Source organism: Octodon degus, unplaced genomic scaffold (assembly GCF_000260255.1).
Source record: "Octodon degus isolate 3935 unplaced genomic scaffold, OctDeg1.0 scaffold00007, whole genome shotgun sequence".
In the NCBI taxonomy this organism is placed as follows: Eukaryota; Metazoa; Chordata; class Mammalia; order Rodentia; family Octodontidae; genus Octodon; species Octodon degus.
This window is the reverse complement of record NW_004524583.1, coordinates 28,759,627-28,778,321: the sequence shown is the minus strand read 5'-3', so window position 1 is coordinate 28,778,321 and position 18,695 is coordinate 28,759,627. Positions and strand designations below refer to the sequence as shown.

The 18,695-nt window shown below is 40.4% G+C and overlaps 2 protein-coding genes across 3 annotated transcripts in view; both read right to left on the bottom strand.

Moving 5' to 3' along the window:
- Atg14 (autophagy related 14) overlaps positions 1-15,664 on the bottom strand; it is a 60,351-nt gene extending 44,687 nt beyond the window's left edge. The window contains exon 1 of one of the 2 annotated variants that reach the window (XM_004624835.2): positions 15,422-15,664. In XM_004624835.2, coding sequence (XP_004624892.1) covers positions 15,422-15,642 — 221 coding nt within the window. In that variant the 5' untranslated portion in view covers positions 15,643-15,664. The remainder of the gene's footprint in view (positions 1-15,421) is intronic. The other variant, XM_023703244.1, reaches the window with a different exon arrangement.
- A 782-nt stretch (positions 15,665-16,446) lies between these two features.
- Positions 16,447-18,695, bottom strand: part of Tbpl2 (TATA-box binding protein like 2) — a 38,795-nt gene continuing 36,546 nt past the window's right edge. The window contains exon 7 of the mRNA XM_004624834.2: positions 16,447-17,036. Coding sequence (XP_004624891.1) covers positions 16,960-17,036 — 77 coding nt within the window. The 3' untranslated portion in view covers positions 16,447-16,959. The remainder of the gene's footprint in view (positions 17,037-18,695) is intronic.

Below are 18,695 nucleotides of genomic sequence, written 5' to 3'. Positions count from 1 at the left end.
TTGCTCTGCTGGCTCCACCCCCAGGGTGCGCTGAGATGCAACTGACACTGGGTGTGGTGGTGCACGCCTGTAATCCCAGCACTAGGGAGGCTGAAAACAAGAGGATCACTACAAGTCTGATCCACATAGTGAGACTCTGTAGACCCTGTACTAAATACATTAAAAAGAAAAAGTAGATAAAGAATTTGACATACAAATAAAAGCATATACAACTCCAAACAGCCATGACTAAGATTAAACTACACCAAGACACATGTAAACAAGATTCCAGAAATTCAGAACAACAAAAAAAAAAAATAATAGCTGTTAGGAAAAAAAAAACAAAAAAACCCAGATCACCTATAAATGAAATCCCATCAGAATCATAAGAGATTTCTTAGCACAAACCCTCAAGTCAAAAAGAGCTTAGAATGAAGTGTTCAAGTCCTCAAACAGAACAATCAATTAAAATTAATGAAGAAATAAATATTTCTATGACAAAGAACTTAAGAAATTAATAGCCAAACCTCCAAAGAGTACTAAAAGATATTCTAGATAGAGACAAAAAAATGAGCACAATTCCAAGAACAGAAAGGAATAACCAGGCAGCACAAGCAATTAAACAAATGAGAAAAATAGGAAACCAACAGCAATAAAAAACATTTCAAAGATAAGCCAACACATACCAGTTATAAAGATTAGTGCAAATTGCCTAAATTTATCAAAATAAAAGACTAGCAGAATTGATTAAGAAACAAGATCCAAAACAAAAAAAGAAACAAGATCCAACAATATGCTAGATACAAGAACACATTTAACTTACAAAGAATTTCACAGACTAAAAATCAAGATTAAAAAAAAACAACTGGAACAGGAACCAAGAAAAAATAGGGGTACCTGTTCTGCTTGCAGGCAATGTGAACTTCAAACCAAGAATGATAAAAAGATATAGAAGGTCATTATATACTTGTTAGGGGGAAACTTCAAGAGGAAGAGATAAAAATCGTAATTAAGGAGACAATGAAAAATCAAGTATTATTAACAGACAAAAAAATCCAATAAGGAGTAACACAACCATAATTAGTGACCTCAATACTGCACTGCCAAAAAATAGATCAATTAGACAAAAAAATCAGCAAAGAAATATCAAAATTAAAGCAAACCTGAGAATAAATGGACTCAGATGTTACATCTTTCCCAACTGCACATTGTATGTTTTCTAAAACAGACTAGCCCACAGAACACACTTAAATAAAAACAATTAAAATTATCTCATGCACATTATCTGACTTTAGTGCAATGAAACTGGAAAATGGCAAATGAAACCACAAAAACTCTATAAACACATGGAAATTAAATAAGGTTCCTCAAGAACCAATGGGTAAAAAAAAAAGAACTAATGGGTTACAGACGAAGTTAAAGAAAAAATTAAACAGTATCTATAACTAAATGAGAAAATAGACATAACATACCAGAATTTATGGGACACAATGAAAGCAGTCTAAGGAGGGAAATTTATAGCAGTGAATTCTCACATCAGGAAAACAGAACAAGCACAAATAACCTAAAGTTGCACCTCAAGTTTCTAGAAAAAGAAGAGCAAATCAAGGCCAAAGGCCAACAAAGGGAGGAAATTATAAAGATCAGAGCAGAAATTAATACAACAGACACTAAAAAAAAAAAACAGAAAGAATTAACAAATCAAACAATTGGGTCTTTGGAGAATAAATAATATTGATAAACCCTTAGCCAATCTTATCAAAAAAGAAAAGAAAAATAAAAATTCATGCAATGAGGAATGAAAGGGCAAAATCACTGTGGAACCCAGAGAATTTCAGAAGATCATTAATACTTAATTCCAAAATCTTTACTCTGTTGTTCTTAGGATGGAAAAAACTGGAGAAATGGATGGATTCCTAGGTATGTATGAATTACCATAGCTGAATCAAGAAGACATAAAAGTTATGAATAATCCAACATCAGTTAATGAGATTAAACATGTAATTAAAAACTTACTAACAAAGAAAAGCCCAGGTCTTTATGCTGAATTCTACAAGAATTTGTGTGTGTGTGTGTGTGTGTGTGTGTGTGTGTGTGTGTGTGCTAGGAATCAAACTCAAAATTCTTCACTTGTCAGACTGATACTGTACCACTGAACTATCTCCCCAGCCCTCAAAAAGACACGTAAAGACTTAACGATCATACTCTTCAAACTCTTGAAATAAAATTAAAAATGAAGCAATTCTCTCTAATGCATTCCTGGAGGCAAGTTTTACCCTGATGCTAAAACCAGAGAAAGACCAAATCAAAACAGAACTATAGGCCAATCTTCCAAATGAACATTGGTGTAAAAATCCTCAATAAGACTACCAAACAGAAGAAAAAAGACTACCAAACAGAATGTAGCAAATCATCAAGAAGATTATACATCATGATCAAGTAGGATTCATCCCAAGAAATATGGATGATTCCCATACACAAATCAATAAATGTAATACACCATATCAACTGAGCCAAAGATTAAAATCACATTATTATCTCAATAGATGCAGAAAAAGATTCTGACAAAATGCAACCCTCATTCATGATAAAAACCCTACAGAAAACTGAAAAAAATGGTCTTTATCTAAACTGGATAAAAGCCATCTATAACAAACCAACAGTCAACACTTCTATTTAATGCAGTTCTGGAAACATCAGCCAGAGCAATCAGATAAGAGAGAAATAAAAGGACTAATGATTGGAAAGGAGGAAGAAGTCAAATTATCATTATTTGCCAATAACGTAACCTACATAGAAGACCTACCAAACGCTACCAAAAGACTTCTAGATTTAATAATCAAATTCAGAGGTGTAGCTGAAAAGTCAGTATTTAAAGATCAAAGTTAGCTCTTAATCAATAGCAGTCTGATACAAAAATAACAAACTGGGAGAGAAATTAGGAAACCAACCTCTTCACAATAGAATTCAAAAGAAATGAAATACTCAGGAATCAATCAAACAGGAAGTCAAAGATCTATACACTGAAAATAACAGTCTTCAGAAAAAGGAGATCAAGGAGCATATTAGAAAATGGAAAGATACCACTTGCTTATGATACAACATAGTGAAAATTGCCATACTCCTGAAATTATTGTACAGATTTAATACTATCCTGATCAATATTCCACTAGTATACCTCATAGAACTAGAAAAAACATTCCTAAAATTCATTTGGATCCATAAGAGACCAAAATAGTAAATGCAATCTTGGGTGACAAAGAAAAGGCAGGAAGCATCAAACTCCCTGACTTGAAACATTACTACAAAGCTACTGTGATAAAATCAGCACAGCACTGGGAAAAAAAAAATCAGACCTGAGTATCAGTGGATCAGATTAGACTATGTGGACACAACTACAAACACACTCAGCCACCTTATCTTTGATGAAGAAGCCAACCATGTTCTCTAAAAGGTCCCATTCAAACCAGCTATTCCCCTCCTGCGCATTTTCCCAGAAGAAAACATAATACCACAGTGACATATGTGCACCCATGTTTATAGCAGCACAACGTGGCATAGCTAAATCTTGGAAACAATACAAATGCTCACCAACCAGAGAATGGATAAAAAACATGTGGTAGCTATAAAGAAAGATAAACTGGATGCAACTTAAGACAGTACTTACAAGTGAAATAACTCAGTCTCACATATGTAAACACATGCTGTCTCCTTAGTGCAAGAAGCTGAAAGAGTAAGATCCAAAATACATGATATTGGGAAATGGAAAGAAATTGTTCAAAAGGAAAGAAAAGGGCTGACTGAATAGCTCAGTGGATTAAAGTGTGCCGGGGCTTCGATCCCCAGGCCAGCCTTGCAGGCTCTGCTCCTGGGGCTCGCTGAGACAGCAATTGAGAATGGGCACGTGCCTGTAATCCCAGCTCTTAACAGGGGTATCACTACAAGTCCGATCTAGTAGTGAGACCCTGAACACCTTGTAGACCCTACCCTAAAATAAAAAAAAGAACGAACGAACGAAGTGACATGGCCAAAAGAATATAAAAAAGGGAAAAGAAAAAGGAAGTATATGTGTTTGTGTGTGTATTAAGATAGTTATACTAAATTCTATTAGCTTTTGACTAGAAAGGTTTGTGCTTATATCATTTGATCAATTTTTATGCCGCTATCTTGTAATCTGAGCAACTACTTTGAAGATAATAAGCAATGTGCTAACCACTGTTACTCTTCTACTGTTTTGTTTTAGAATTTTGTATTATCGTTGTTTCAGTTACTCTTCTGTCATTGCTGGGACAAATATCCAACACCCAAAATTAAGGAAGGAAATGATTATGTAGCTCAGTTAGTAGAGGCTTCAGTCCATATTCAGCTGGCTCCAAGGCAGAGTGGCATATGGTGGCACAGAGCAGCTATTCAAAGCAGCTGCAAAGAGCAAAAGCAAAAGGAGTGGCACCAACTCAGGCAGCTAACTAGCCTCTCTCTCCTTCTTACACTGTAATGCAAATTACCCTCCCCAGGGTCAGGGTATATATAGTGCTCACACCTGCAATCCCAGCAGTGGATCAACAATCAACACACACCGAGTGTGGTGGCCCATGCCTATAATCCCAGAACTCCCTAGGCTGACGCAAAAAGGTCCTTTGAGACTATCCTAGGTTACAAAGTGAGCTCAAGGCCAGCTTGAACTACATAGTGTCTCAAAAAGACAAAAAAGAAGAATCAATCACAAACTCCAGAAGCTGCCTCATGACTGCTTGAGGCTTTGGGGGGACAACTAGACACAAACCATAACAACTGCTTTGTTTTCTGTCTTTAAATTTTTTTGAAAAACTATCTTCAAATTTCCTCTAAAATGTTTAACATAATTTATACTCTTTCCAATGCTGGGTAGCAGAAACCATCTTTGGATATACTCCCACAATGAACATTACTTTATAGTCTTTGTCAACCTGATTGGCCTCCAATCCTAGACCTAAAATAGTTTTGTTTTGCTTTTTTCTTCTGAGACAAGGTCTCACTATGTAGTTCAAACTGACCTTGAACCACTATGTAGCCCACACTGGCCAACTCAAATTGATCTTCTTGTGTCAATCTTCTGAGTGCTGTGATTAGAGGCATGTGCTACCATGCCAAGCCCTAAAATAGTTTCTCTGATTTGCCTTTATTTCACTAGTATAAAGATTGTATTTCTTTTCATAGCTCATTGCTACTTATTTTTCTTTATTTTCCCAAAAATATCCTTCACCCAGTTTTTCAATTTTTTTTTTTTTCCAGAACTGGGGATTTAACTCAGGCCCATGCACTTGCCAGGGAAGTGCTTACTCCACTGAGCCATCTCCGCAGCCCCTAATTTTTTTTTTCTTTTAAGGATTATTTATCAGAGAAATTACCATTGTCCTTACATACATCTTGCAATTATTTTTTTCAATATGTTTTCTTATTACTAATTTTTCTGATCTACAGAGTTTTCTGATGTTTTACACTAGTTTTAATGACTATATTTCTTGTGTTCTTTTCTGGAAGAAACCCAAGAGTGAATCTATATTATGCATGTTACAACTGTCTTTCCAGTATTCTCTCTTCCAATTAAAAAATATCTTCTATATTATTTACTAAACTTTTAACAAATGCTGGAGAGGCTATGGGGAAAAAGGAACCCTTCTCCACTGTTGGTAGGAGTGCAGAATGGTATAACTATTATGGAAATCAACGTAGAGATTCCTCAAAAAGCTAGGATTGGACATTCCATTTAAGTCAGCTATTCCACTGCTAGGTATTTTTCCAAAAGACCTAAAACCATCATACCACAGCAATATATGTGCACTCATGTTTATAGCAGCACAATTTGTTATAGCTAAATCTTGGAGACAACCCAAATGCCTATCAACTGAGGAATGGATTAAAAAATGTATTTTTACACAACTGAGTATTACTTTGCTATAAAACAGATAAATTTGAGGCTTTTATGGGTAAATGGATGCAACTAGAGACTGTATTGAGGGCTGGCCAAATAGCTCAGCAGAATAAAGCACCTATGCAGGGGCTGGGGGTTCATCCCTAGGCCTGCGGTGCCGGCCCCACCCCCAGGGTGTGCTGAGACAGCAGTTGAGACTGGACATGGTGGCACGTGCCTGTAATCCCAGCTCTTGGGAGGCTGTAAACAGGCAGGTCATTCCCTAAAAATACAAAAAAAAAAAAAAAAAAAAAAAAGACTTCTTTAGAGACTGTACTGGTAAGAATTTGTTCAATGGGGCGGAAAAACTGGGATGAAGAAAAGGACAAAAGAAAACAAGGAAAAAGGCATACTTATGAGGCCAGCGAGCTAGCTCAGCTGAGTAAGCGCCGGCTTAGGCAAGCTCAGGCACCAGGGTTCAATCCCCAGGTCCCTGGCACCACGCTGTGCCAGCCCAGCCTCTGGACATGCTGAACCAGCCACCAAGCCTGAACATACCGGCACACACCTGTAACCCTGCACTGAGGAGGCTGAGAACAGGAGGAACGCTGCAAGTCCCAGTTACCCTGTACCAAATACATTACAAAAGATATACTTATGTATATATGCAGCATAGTTTGGATAAAGGTATTGCTGATTTCTGCTGGTCTATTAAAAGGGGCAGTTAATGCTTAAAATTCTTATTTTATTCTTTTTTTCTTTTTAATTTCTTATAACCTTTTTGTCATTTTGTTCTTTTTTAAAATCAATTTGTGGGTTTATATCTGGTAACCTAAGCAATTAATCTGAAAATAACACCATGAAATATGGCAACCATTGTTCAATTCCTATTATGTTTAGTCTTCAATATTTTAAAGATCTTAATTTATTTGGTGCAGGGTCTCGCTATGCAGCTTGGACTCATTGATCCTCCTGTCTCAGCCTCCCCAGCACTGGAATTACAGGTGTGCACCACCACCCTTGGTTTCAGGGGCCGGCACCATGAGGTCAGTACCCCTGGGGTAGGCACAGCATGTGGTACTAGGGATGGAAACCAGGTCCCTGTGCCTGCCAGACAGGTGCTAGACCTACAAGCTATCTCCCCAGCCCCCCCCATTACTGTGATGAAATTTTGTATCATTTCTAATGATTTTTCAAAAAAATATTTTGTACTGTTTAAAAAAAAAGCACAATAGGGTGGGCTATAGCTCAGCAGCACAGCACCTGCCTGACAAGCATGAAGTGGCTAAGTTCAATTTCTGGTACAAAAAAAAAAATCCTAAAAAGGCAGAATAACAAACTATATAGATATGGAATGATTCCAAATATACATACTGATGTACACATACACAGACAAAACACTCAAGAAATATTACAAGACACTAATAATGCTCTCCTGTACTTTTAAGTTTTGTGTAGCACTCATACGTCTTAGTTTCTTTTCTCATTGCTGAAACAAAATACTGGACACTCAAAGTTAAAAGAGGAGAAGTTTATTTTTAGCTCATAGTTTATAGAGGTTTTAGTTCTTTGGTGGCTGGATCTAAGGCAGAGTGGCACATGACAGAGGGGTACTGTAGAGGAAAACAGTTCATGGGACACACGAGATAGCAAAAGCACCAATGCAGCCCACCTACCTTAGGGCAGGTGTAGCTTACTCCCCGCCAGAACTATACCAAATCAAATAAGTGGACTGATTTACTAACCACATACCCTTAATTCCAGCACCATACTCTCCAAATTCATCCACCTCTGAAAAACCCTATGACTACATAAGGCTTTGAGGGCTATCTAGAGACAAATAGTAACATCATATATAATAATGTTATAATCAGAAAAAAGATACCAATTAAAATTATTCATGCTTCCCCTTTTGAAGATCAAAAGGAAATATACAATTTCTCACAGTATCTTAAGATAATAGGTTCCTTCAAGCAGTGAGACCTTGTCCCCACTTTCCCCAAAAAATAAAGAAGCTAGGGCTTGAGACTTTCACCTGACTCTTAATGGAAGTGATCAACCTTTTAAAAACAAAAAAAATTAAAATTTCACATTTCTCCCACAACCTGATTCCCAAAGCATCCTACTACTTCCTAACAATTTTCAAAAGCAAGCTAAACTCTGAGATGTGCCATCCCTACTCAGCCACACTCAGGGAAGCCCTGAGCTTGCGGCAAATTATCTCTTTCATCTTCACACTGAGGCAGAACCTGCCCAAACAAATCTCAAACAAATCTCAGACAAATTGCACCAAATCATGTGATCTCTAAAACAGCATAATCTAACACAAAATGAGGTTAATTGCCTCATATTCTCAAGCCCCCAACACACACACACACACACACACACACACACCCTAAAAACAGTTCAGATATGGAAGTGAATTTAACATAGCCCAAGAGTAAGTCAGCCTCAACAACTCTGAGCTTCAGTTTTCTCATCTTCAAAATAGATTCCTACCTTGGGATAGTGACAGAAACATATGACAGTCAATGTGAAAGCCTTTTATAAATTCTACAAAGTGGAAAGGGTTAGCAAGGAATGCTGACTAAAAAAGGCTATTTTTTTCACACATCCATATCCGCTGGTGGCAATTCTACCAGTAAGCTGCATGAATGGTGCTAAGACCCTTCCAGAGGACACAAGGAAACAAGTATTGATGTTGATGACTCTTCTTAGGATGGGGCACATCTGGCCTCCCACAGGGCTTTTGTTCTGCTGAGCACAGCATACAAAACTGCACTTTCTTAGCAGTTTTTATAGGCCACAGTACCTGAAAACCAAAAAGATTTCAGAAGGATGCAGAAAGACGTAAAGGACACCTCTAGGATGTCAGCTGAGCCCTCCCCACAGGATCTACCTAAATCCCCCCATTTTTCAGTGGTTTACGCCTGTGGAAAATTATAATCAGGTATTGTTAAGTTACAAGGCAGCAACGTTCCTGAACAGGTACTCATAGAAAGGCAAAATGCATCTTTTCTTCTACACTTGAAAATCCTGAGCCACTGCAGTACATTGAGCTCTATAGAGACAGCATGGGGACAAGTGAGAGCCAGAAGGGCACTGGGTAACTCTTATGCCTCGCTGAGGAAAACAAGTAAATATGGGCAAAGGAGAACCTAAGAAGCTGAGAGGTAGAATGTCATCATATGATTCTTTGTGCAAACTTGCCGAGAGAAACACAATAAGGACCTAGACGCTTCCACTGACTTCTCAGAGTTTTCTAAGAAGTGCTCAGGGAGGTGAAAGAACCATGTCTGCTAAAGAGAAAGGAAAATATGAAGACATGGCAGAGGCAGACAAGGCTAGTTATGAAAGAGAAAGGAAAACTTACATTCCTCCTAAAGGAGAAACAAAAGAGTTCAAGGATCCCAATGCACCCAAGAGGCCTCCTTTGGCCTTCTTATTCTGTTCAGAGTAGCACCCAAAAATCCTGGCCTCTCCATTGGTGATGTCACAAAGAAACCTGGAGAAACGTGGAATAATGCTGCAGCAGACGACAAGCACCCATACGAGAAGAAGGCTGCTAAGCTGAAGGAAAAGTGTGAAAAGGACATCGCTGCCTACCGGGCTAAAGGAAGACCTGACGCAGCAAAAAAGGGAGTCGTCAAGGCTGAAGAAAGCAAGAAAAAGAAGGAAGACAAGGAGAACGAGGAAGAGGAGGATGAATGGGAGGAAGATGAAGAGGATGAGGAGGATAAAGAGGATGGTGAACAAGTTAGTTCTACCAGTTTTTTTTCCTTGTTTATAAAGCATTTAAACTCCCTGTACACAACTCACTTCTTTTGAAGAAAAAGCCTGAAATGTAAAAGGCTGTAAGATGTTTTTAAACTGTACATTGTCTTTTTTGTATAGTTAACACACTACTGAACATGTCTTTACACAGCCCTGTCCTGTTGGTATTTTCAACAGCCACTAATCTTGTCTGGTACAATACAGGGGGTTGTAAAGTGGCATGGAAATTTAAAGCAGGTTCTTGTTGGTGCACAGCACAAATTAGTTATAGACTAGGATGGTAATTTTTCATCCGATTGTCTCTGATACAGCTTATATGAAATAATTGTTGTTCTATTAATTGAATACCACCTTGTAATTGCAAAAAAAAAAAAAAGTTGCAACTGTTTTGTTGACATTCTGAATGCTTATAAGTAAACACAATTTTTTTTTTTTAAATTTAAAAAGAAAGAAAGAAAGAAAATGACTGGCAGGTTTATTTCCCCAGGTTTCCTTAGAACATGTTCACAGTCCCATTCTTCCATCTGTAACAAACTGGAAACTAATTCCCAGTTTTGAATGGCTAGATTACTCAATCTGTTAATTGTGTATTGCCTAACAATGCCATTTTGGTGTCCAATAAATGTATAAGATAATTCTATTCCTTTACGTGCCTGTAATTTTAAATTGTACCACAATGAGCACTAAGTTCAAGGTGTGCTTTGGGGTACTTCTAAGTAACATTCCTCTTCTCTGTCCCCTAGGAAAGCAAACAGATTTAAAGGTGAGAGAGAGGCTTTTCATGAACTTAAAAGCAAAGAGTATGAAAGCAAGCACAGAATACAGCATTTTTCATAAATAATGAAGGCAGCAGCAAAGCTCACAATTAACCTTTAACTCAAGATTTCAAGGCCTACTAACAACAGTGTCTTTAAATGTCTTTGTAAAAGGTTCATTTTTCTTGGAAATGTGGTATTATAAGTTGAACTAAATTCAGAAATTTTAAATTTTTAAATAGTTATTGCCTACTTTCTACTTTGAGAATTCTAATTATATGAATATCAGTTTCTTGGTTTTGACACAGAGAACTATTATGACTGATATGTAAATTCTTCATTTTTATTTTGGACAGTTTTTATTGTTATATTCAGTTATGTCTGTAAATAATTCATTTTCCATTTTCAATCTATTAAAAATTTTTTTTTAAAAAAGTGTAATTCCTCAGCTCAGAGAACAGTCTTTTTCTTCTCTAACCTGCCAGAATAGAACAGTATCCAAGGAAAGTCCGTTAAAAAGTACTTTGGCCATTAGGAAACAGTCCTAATCAAGGTCCCTTGATTCTTTCACTGTCCTAGACACTGGACCCAATGATGTTCTGGAAACAAACAAAAACTATCACCACTCCACAGCACTGGGGACCGAACCCAGGCCCTAATGTAAGTTAAGCAAGTTTGCCACACTGAACTACATCCCCAATTCCAACAAACCCCTTTTTGGAGGTACACACAATTCAGAAAAGAGACAGATCGGTGAGTGAAGGTGAATGAGCAAACCATTATCTAGTCCTTTTATCCCTGAACCAATCCAAGAGATTTCTTTTTATTTTTAAATTGTGAATGGCTGAGGTCTTTGCTCCTCATTTTCTGCTTGGTCAGGAAAAGAAATCCATAATAACACATCCCTCTTCTGAAAATTCACCTCAGCGTTCAGATTTCACACAATTTTCATGTAAGTTTTCAAAAACCATTGCCTTCGCTATTACTTTAATAGCATGACTAGGCGCTAACTTCCACTCTGATGCTAAACTGGTGCTATGATAGAACAAAACCAGAAGCCAGCTCTTCATGAAACTATTCTGGATGTGGATATTTTCCTATAAATAACACACATCATGCTTAGCACCATGAGAGAAATGAATTGAGCGCTGTGACTGCAAATAACGGAGAGAGGTAGAAACACACTTGAGTGAGGAAGATCAGGAAGGCCTTATTGAGGAAGTGACACGCAAATTCATAAATGAAAGATAAAAGTGCCCATCAAAAGGAAGAGTGTTGTGGCAGAGCAAACAAGAAAGGTTCAGGGCTGGGGAGATAGCTCGGTAGAATAAGTGCTTGCCTGGCAAGCTCAGGGTCCTGAGTTCAATCCCTGCTACTGCAAAGAAAAAAAAAAAGAGAGAGAGAGAGAAAGGTTCAATGACAACAAATTTCCTATGCTTAAGGGAAGGTTCATGAGTAGGGAGTAAGAATGGCCTGAGTTTGTTTTCCGTAATGCTGAATATATGCTGGACAACCTGAAAAGCACTTTAAATGCAAACTCTCACGTAAGCGCTACCAGAAACCTCTGAAGCCAGATCCCTGCCACATCCAAAATGACGTAAGCACAAGAGGTTAAGAAACTATTTCAAAAGCACATAGCAAATTGTGCAACTTGAATCCAAGTCAATGCAGCATGAATCCAAAGCTCACTTTCTGGACTGGCTGGCTGGATTTTGATGTTGTTGTCTCAGCACTGAGCTCTGAACCCAGAGCATTCACACCATCTTCAGCTCCTTTTATTCTGGGACAGGGTCTTGCAAAGTCACCTAGCCTGGGCTCCATCTTGTGATCCTTCTGCCTCAACCTCCCAGAGTGCTGAGATTAGAGGCTTATAACACAAAGCCTGGCTTCTGATTTACGCTTCTTCTGAGGCTGCTACATGGGGGTGGGGGGAGAGAAGGAGATTACTAAATGCACTGAAATGGTTCTGGTGTGAATTAGAAGTACATACATTCAAAATGTATTTTAGTGTCAGACTGAATTAGACTGCACAATTTACATGCATAAAAAAGAAAAGGAAAATTGGTCCAGTTTGTGAAGGAAGCATAGATTCATTCAATATTCCACGAATCTTTGTGCTTCTACAAAATTAGAATTCAACAGTTTACAAAACAAAGTCTTGCTCTTGGCATTTATATCACTGCAATCTGGAGCAGTTCAATAAACTAATCTGTAAACCAGATAGTGGTAAGTGGCTAGGGATAATATAAAGCAGGTTAAGTAGGAAGGGGTTACTATTTTAAGTGACAACTTCAAAAGAGTCTCTAATTTACAAGCAGAGGCCTCAGAAGAACAAAGGAGGCACCCCTGAAGGTAGAAGAAACAGCCCTTAGCAGTGTCAAAATGTCTGCAAAGGCCTGGAAGCAGGAGTGTTCTTGGACAAGGAGGCCATGGTGGTATATCAGAGCAGGAGAGGGAGAAAACATGAGGTTGAGTTGAACAAGAAACACATTAAACAGAACTTGGTTAGAGATTTGGCTTTTACTTTGAGTAAGATGGAGAAGCACTGGAAGACCTAAGCCAAAAAATAGAAGAGGGGTATTACACTGATGACAACATGAGAACTACACTAACCACAGGCAAACTAAACAAAACAAACAGCAGAGAGCAGCAGGGCAATAATCTCATGGGGGATGAGACCAGGGATGGTGAAAGAACCAGGTTTCAAAGAGTGGATAGGATTTGTCAATGAGATTAGATATAGTGGCTCAAGAAAGGAGTCAAGAGGGACTGAAAGGTGTTTGGGCCTGATAAAGAAAAACCAGTACAGCTGTGACCAGGCTCATGAACTTAATTTGTTCTAGGAATTTTAAAAAGATGGCCACATTTGTGTTCATATGAGAAAGATGGGAAAGATGGTCACATTTGTCACAGGAGGCAGAGTTTACAAAGACAAAATGTTGCCAAACATTTCTTTCCAAACCAAATAGTTTGCAAACAAAAGCACTGGTCAACCACGATATCACCGGTGATATTGCCACTTACTGGGATAGGAAGAGATGTGAGGAATGGGGGGGGGGGGGGGAGAGAAAGAGAGAGAGATTATGTGTGTGTGTGTGTGTGTGTGTGTGTGTGTAGTAAAAATCAGAAGTTCAGTCTGAACATTAAAAAAGAGAGACTTACAAATTTAAATACAAATGTTGATAGGGGCAGCTGTTTTTCAGAAGAGGAAGAGGTCTGGGTCAGAGACACAATTCTGGCAGTCTTTTGCATCTAAATGATATTTATGAGTAGGCTGGGCATGGTGTCAAACGCCTCCAGCACCCCTGAGGATAAGCAAGAGTTGGGGTTAGCCTGGGCTAAATAGTGAGTTCAAGGCCAGCCTGAACTATTATAGCAAGACCCTATCTCAAAAATAAGTAAATCATAGAAATAGACCTAGGAAAAGTATAAATGCAGTATCCAGAACCTAATCCTGGCTAAATTCTATCAGTTAGACACTTCCATCTTATACCTAGATTCTGAAAATAAAATAACCTGGCTTGACTTTTAAATTACCACAGCAATTCCTGAAGTCATCAGGCCTATTAATGAGCAACAGCAATGAACTAAAAAGACTGCCATACAAATTTCCAAAGAAAAAAAGAAAACTGTCCATGATCACAGGAATACTAAAACACTCCCAAATCTAGAGGTTGTAGAGTCTAGGAGCTAAAAGCATGGGTATATGAATCCAAGCTGTCTGGATTTTAATGAAACTCTATACCTCCTAGCTGAGCTGTGTGACAAGGCAAGGCACCTATCTACTGCCCAGTTTCCTCTAAAATCTTAAGATTGCTGTATTAAGCAATTAACTTTTTTTTTAAAGCAGCCAACTTTTTAAATCAAGTATATTAGTAACACTGGAACTAAATTGTTGAACCCAGATACAGTAGTGCATACCTGTGACGCTAGCACTCTGGGAAGCTGAGGCATGAGAAGCAAAAGTTAAAGTACCCCTGAGGGGTTTAGCAAGACCTTCCATCTACATAAAAAATTAAGAGTTGGGGATATCACTGAGAGTGAAGATACTGGGTTCAATCCAGTACCACAATATACAAAGAAACTAAACTGTTGAAACAGGACAATGTAACTAATTACTAGTTTTTCCAATTCTCTTGCCAAGGACTTGTAGTTTTGTTTCACTGATCAAACACCTGAGACCCTAGCACTAGGAAGACTGAGGCGGAAGGATCATGGCATTTCGGGGTTTGGCCGGGCCTACAATGAGTTCAAGGCCAACCTGAACCGTACAGGGAGACTGTCAAAAACAACAGCTTCCTGGTCGGGGAGGCAGTTCAGCGGCACGGCGCCTGCCCGGCAAGCACAAGGTCCTGAGTTCGATTCCCTGTACAAAGAAGAAAAAAAAAACAAAAACAAAAACAAAAAAACACCTTCCTAAATACAATTGTCTTAACTGTGGGAAAATAGCTCGCTGTCTGAATTTTTAAACAATGGCAATACACTTCCAAAGTAAGCATTCAAACAATCTTTAGAAGCAGACAGAAAAAAAGGGTCTAACAAGCTAGTCCTAGATCACAAATTCAAGTCTGCACCTCTCGGAACAAAGTCTGCCTGTGACAAAGACTGTGAGGGGACAAATCCCTCTTCGCTGGTCATTACGTGGCTCTCTCCTGGTCCCTAGAGAATGACTGCGCTTTCGAAGACTGAAAGGTTAAGCTTTGAATGAGACGACAACAAAGAAACAAGAAGTGATCTCTAAGCAGCAACAAGGAAAGACTTTCCCGAGCCGCCATCGAGTCCTTCCCTCTGGTACCCAAGAGCACGGCTGTGTCCAGCCCCTCTCGGGCGGGGAAGGCGAAAGCAGCCTTCCCTCGCCTGCTAACCCCCATCCCCAACCTGTTCCCAGGCAGCAGGGCGCCGGCGCACAGCAGCGACTTTCCGTTTGGACTCAGGGGTCCGGAGAGGGCGCCCCACGCTTCACACTTTCGTCACCAGGCGGGAAGAGAGAGAAGAAACAACAGGGCCGCGGCAGCCGCCGTACCTCTCGTGGTCGCGGCCGTCGAAGTAGACGAAATCGCCGCTCTGGACGCATCTGGCGCAGGTCAGCCGCCGGCGGGTGGTGCTGCAGAGCGGACACCGCTCGACCGCCACGTACAGCCCCTCCGCATCATCCACGGAGTCCACCAGGTCCCGGGCCAGCGGCCGGGGCCCACAGCCAGGAGCGTCGGGCTCCAGCTCTCCCTTCCCACTGGGAGACGCCATGACGGTCGGAGCGCAGGGCCAGTCACGTGGGATTTTTGTTTTCAACCAGGTGCATCTTGGGCGCGGGGCGGGGCCTGGGCAGGGGGAGGGGAGGGCCTGGGGGCGGGGCCTGGGCGGGGGCGGGGCCTGGGCGGGGCTTCCCGCCCGCGAGTCACGTGCGCAAGGCAAACGCAGCTGCGGCGGCCGGGGAGCCCGCTAGCTCAGCCTTCCGCCAGCAATAGGCAGAGCTAAGCCTAAGGGTTCTGGGCAAACTGGATGGACAGAAGGGGATCGCCGAGGATCCTTCTACTTTTGGGTAAAGCTGCCCGACACAAAGCGGGATCCTGCGGCATGCTGCACTGTGGCACCTCTGCCTACCCGGAACCGGCTCCGATTTTGTCAGGTGTCACAGCCTCGCGCCAGGAGGTGGGTGCCTCTCACCGCTGACTTCTCCCAGCGGTGACCCTTGGAAAGAGCCTGAGCTCAAGCTCAGTTGTGTTTGTATCCTGAGCCTTAAACCTGCCAGTCCTCCTCCCGGCCCCGTCTGGAGGAGGAAGGTCGAGTAGGAGGAGGGGAAAGGGATCCAGAGGATGCAGGAGCAGTTGGAGTAGGGAGGGGGAAAGGATGGAGGAAGATGGAAGAAAAGGAAGATGGGGAGAGGAGGAAGGGGAAGCGGAAAGAGAAGAGGGGAAGCTGGGTGTTCCTCAAGTAGGACCCACAGCGTGCTGCTTAATAGGATCATATCTGTGATCTTTTGTTTTCTGATACTGGGGATTGAGGCAGCGTCTTTGCATTGAACAACATCCAGAGAGGCCTTTTTTTAAACCTTTATTTGGAGACAGGGTCACCAGGATAGCCTCAGACTTGGAATCCTCTGGCCTCCGCCTCCCCGAGTGCTGGCATCTCATGTGTGTACCACCATGTCCAGCTACTTCAATATTTTAAAAGGCAAAATATAGACAAAGGAATTTCTGTTCTGCTGTGATATCATACACAGTTTCTAGTTTGTGCAATTATTTGAAATTTCTATATACCTGTGCCTTTTCAGCAAACACAAGTTAATGTTACTTATGCAACAAAAGCAGAGCAGTCCGTTTTAATAATATTTTAACAAGGCTCTAAATCTCTCAAATTCTGAATTTTTCTTAAATGTTTAAACAAGAGTCATTTTGAGTAAGAAATTGTTTTCACGGGTCTCTTAGACACAGTTACTCACATAGAGTCACCAGTAATATGTCAAAATGTACTTGAACAACTATGATTAAAGCCAAAAGAATCCAGCTGTTCTGTGCTGAATCTGTACACACATTCAAAACAGCAAAATCTTGAATGCTATTCTCAACCTTTTTTAAAACTTTTCAGAATAGGATAGATGTTTTCAAATGCTTCATAGATCTCAGAACGTTCTTTGGCACCTATAAAAAAAAAAAAAAACCCAAGTTACATAATCTTTAATATAAGAATACCAAAATCTTCTTAACACTAAAATGTCATTGCTATCCCCAGAGGTGGTGGTGGTTGTTTTTATAGTGCTTGGGATCAAACTGAAGGCCTCACACGTGCTCTACTACAGAGCTATTTCTTGCAACACTCTCCACTCACTTTTTTTTTTTTTTTGCTCCGAATGCCTTCAGGGCAGGATTGGCTGGCTTGAGTTGTGGGGATCGGACCACAGCAACCTGAGCCTGACTGCTTGGTTGAAGCAGCCACTTAAAGAACTGAGCTAAGGGGCAGTTCTTTTAATATAACATCTCTTGGGCCATACCTGGCTCCTGGGGCCATTTTCCCACAAAACATAGACCCAGAGTTTTTCCAGTACTCAGTCTATGGGTATTGTCTTTAGCCACACAGTGCTTTTATTATTTTTGTGTGTTTCATTATTTGAAAGAGTCCTCCTGGCCTGAAACAGCAATCCTCCTGCCTCAGCCTCCTTAGTGTTAGGATTATAGGCGTGCATCGTTATGCCCAGCATATTTCTCATGTGAAATTTGAAATATAGGATGTGATCACTAAGTGTGCCACAAACATAACCCTGCAGTCCCTTCAGTGCCTGTGAGTTTCAGCAAAACGACTCTGATTCACTCAAGTCTAGTTAACATCTTGATTTCCTAATACTAATACGTTTATATATTGTACAACTCTTCTAGAGCTTTAAATTGTATTGTATGGGAAATGATTAGCAGGGAAAAAAACTAACATTCTCATTCTAGAATCTTGGGTTTCAAGGGATTTTGTGTCTAGTTGTACCCCCACGCCCCAAAGTTTCATGCAGTCGTGGGGTGGGTTCTGGAGTTTGTGATTATTGTGGGTGTGGGAGCTGCACAAGCCCTGGGGCAGGTAATTTGCATTATAATGAAAGGAGGGGAGAGAGGCTAGCTGGCTGCGGAGCTGCTGCCACTCCCTTGGCTCTCTTGTTCTATGCCGTGTGCCGCTCCGCCTTGGAGCCAGCTGAGTATGGACTGAAACCCCAGTAACTGTGAGCTAAATAAACCTTTCCGTCCCTAATTTTGAGTGTTGGGTATTTGTCCCAGCAACAGAGAAGAGTAACTAAAACGCTTGTCTATGAGTTAAAGGGATAGAAACAGAGCCGGTCTCCACCCTTGGAAATAGCGTCAGGCCCTTCTCACTCTTCACCAGCCATCAAGGCCACTCCCTGTGCCTTCACAAATGTGGGTAGGTTCATCCAGGCATTGTAGACTAGCAAGTTGTCCACTGATCAAGAAATGACTATCTGGCACTTTGGGGGCAGGAAGAAGCAAAGAAGGAGATTAATGAGAGAACTATAGAAACTATTAGCATGAGGGAACATAGAAAACAAAGTTATTTTTCTAAAACCATGTATGATCTTTGTGGCCAGGGAGATTGCTTAGTGGAATAAGTGCTTCTCTGGCAAGTGCAAGGGCCTGAATTCAATCCCCGGTTCAAAAAAAAAAAAAACTGCCACACCAAAAAAATGGTCCACAAAACATTCTCCTGTTATCATTAACCAGTCTTTCACTATAAAACTTAAATGGCCAATTGGGAGAAAGAGTTCTGATATGATCTTCCACTACTGATTAAGACTGGGGAGACCC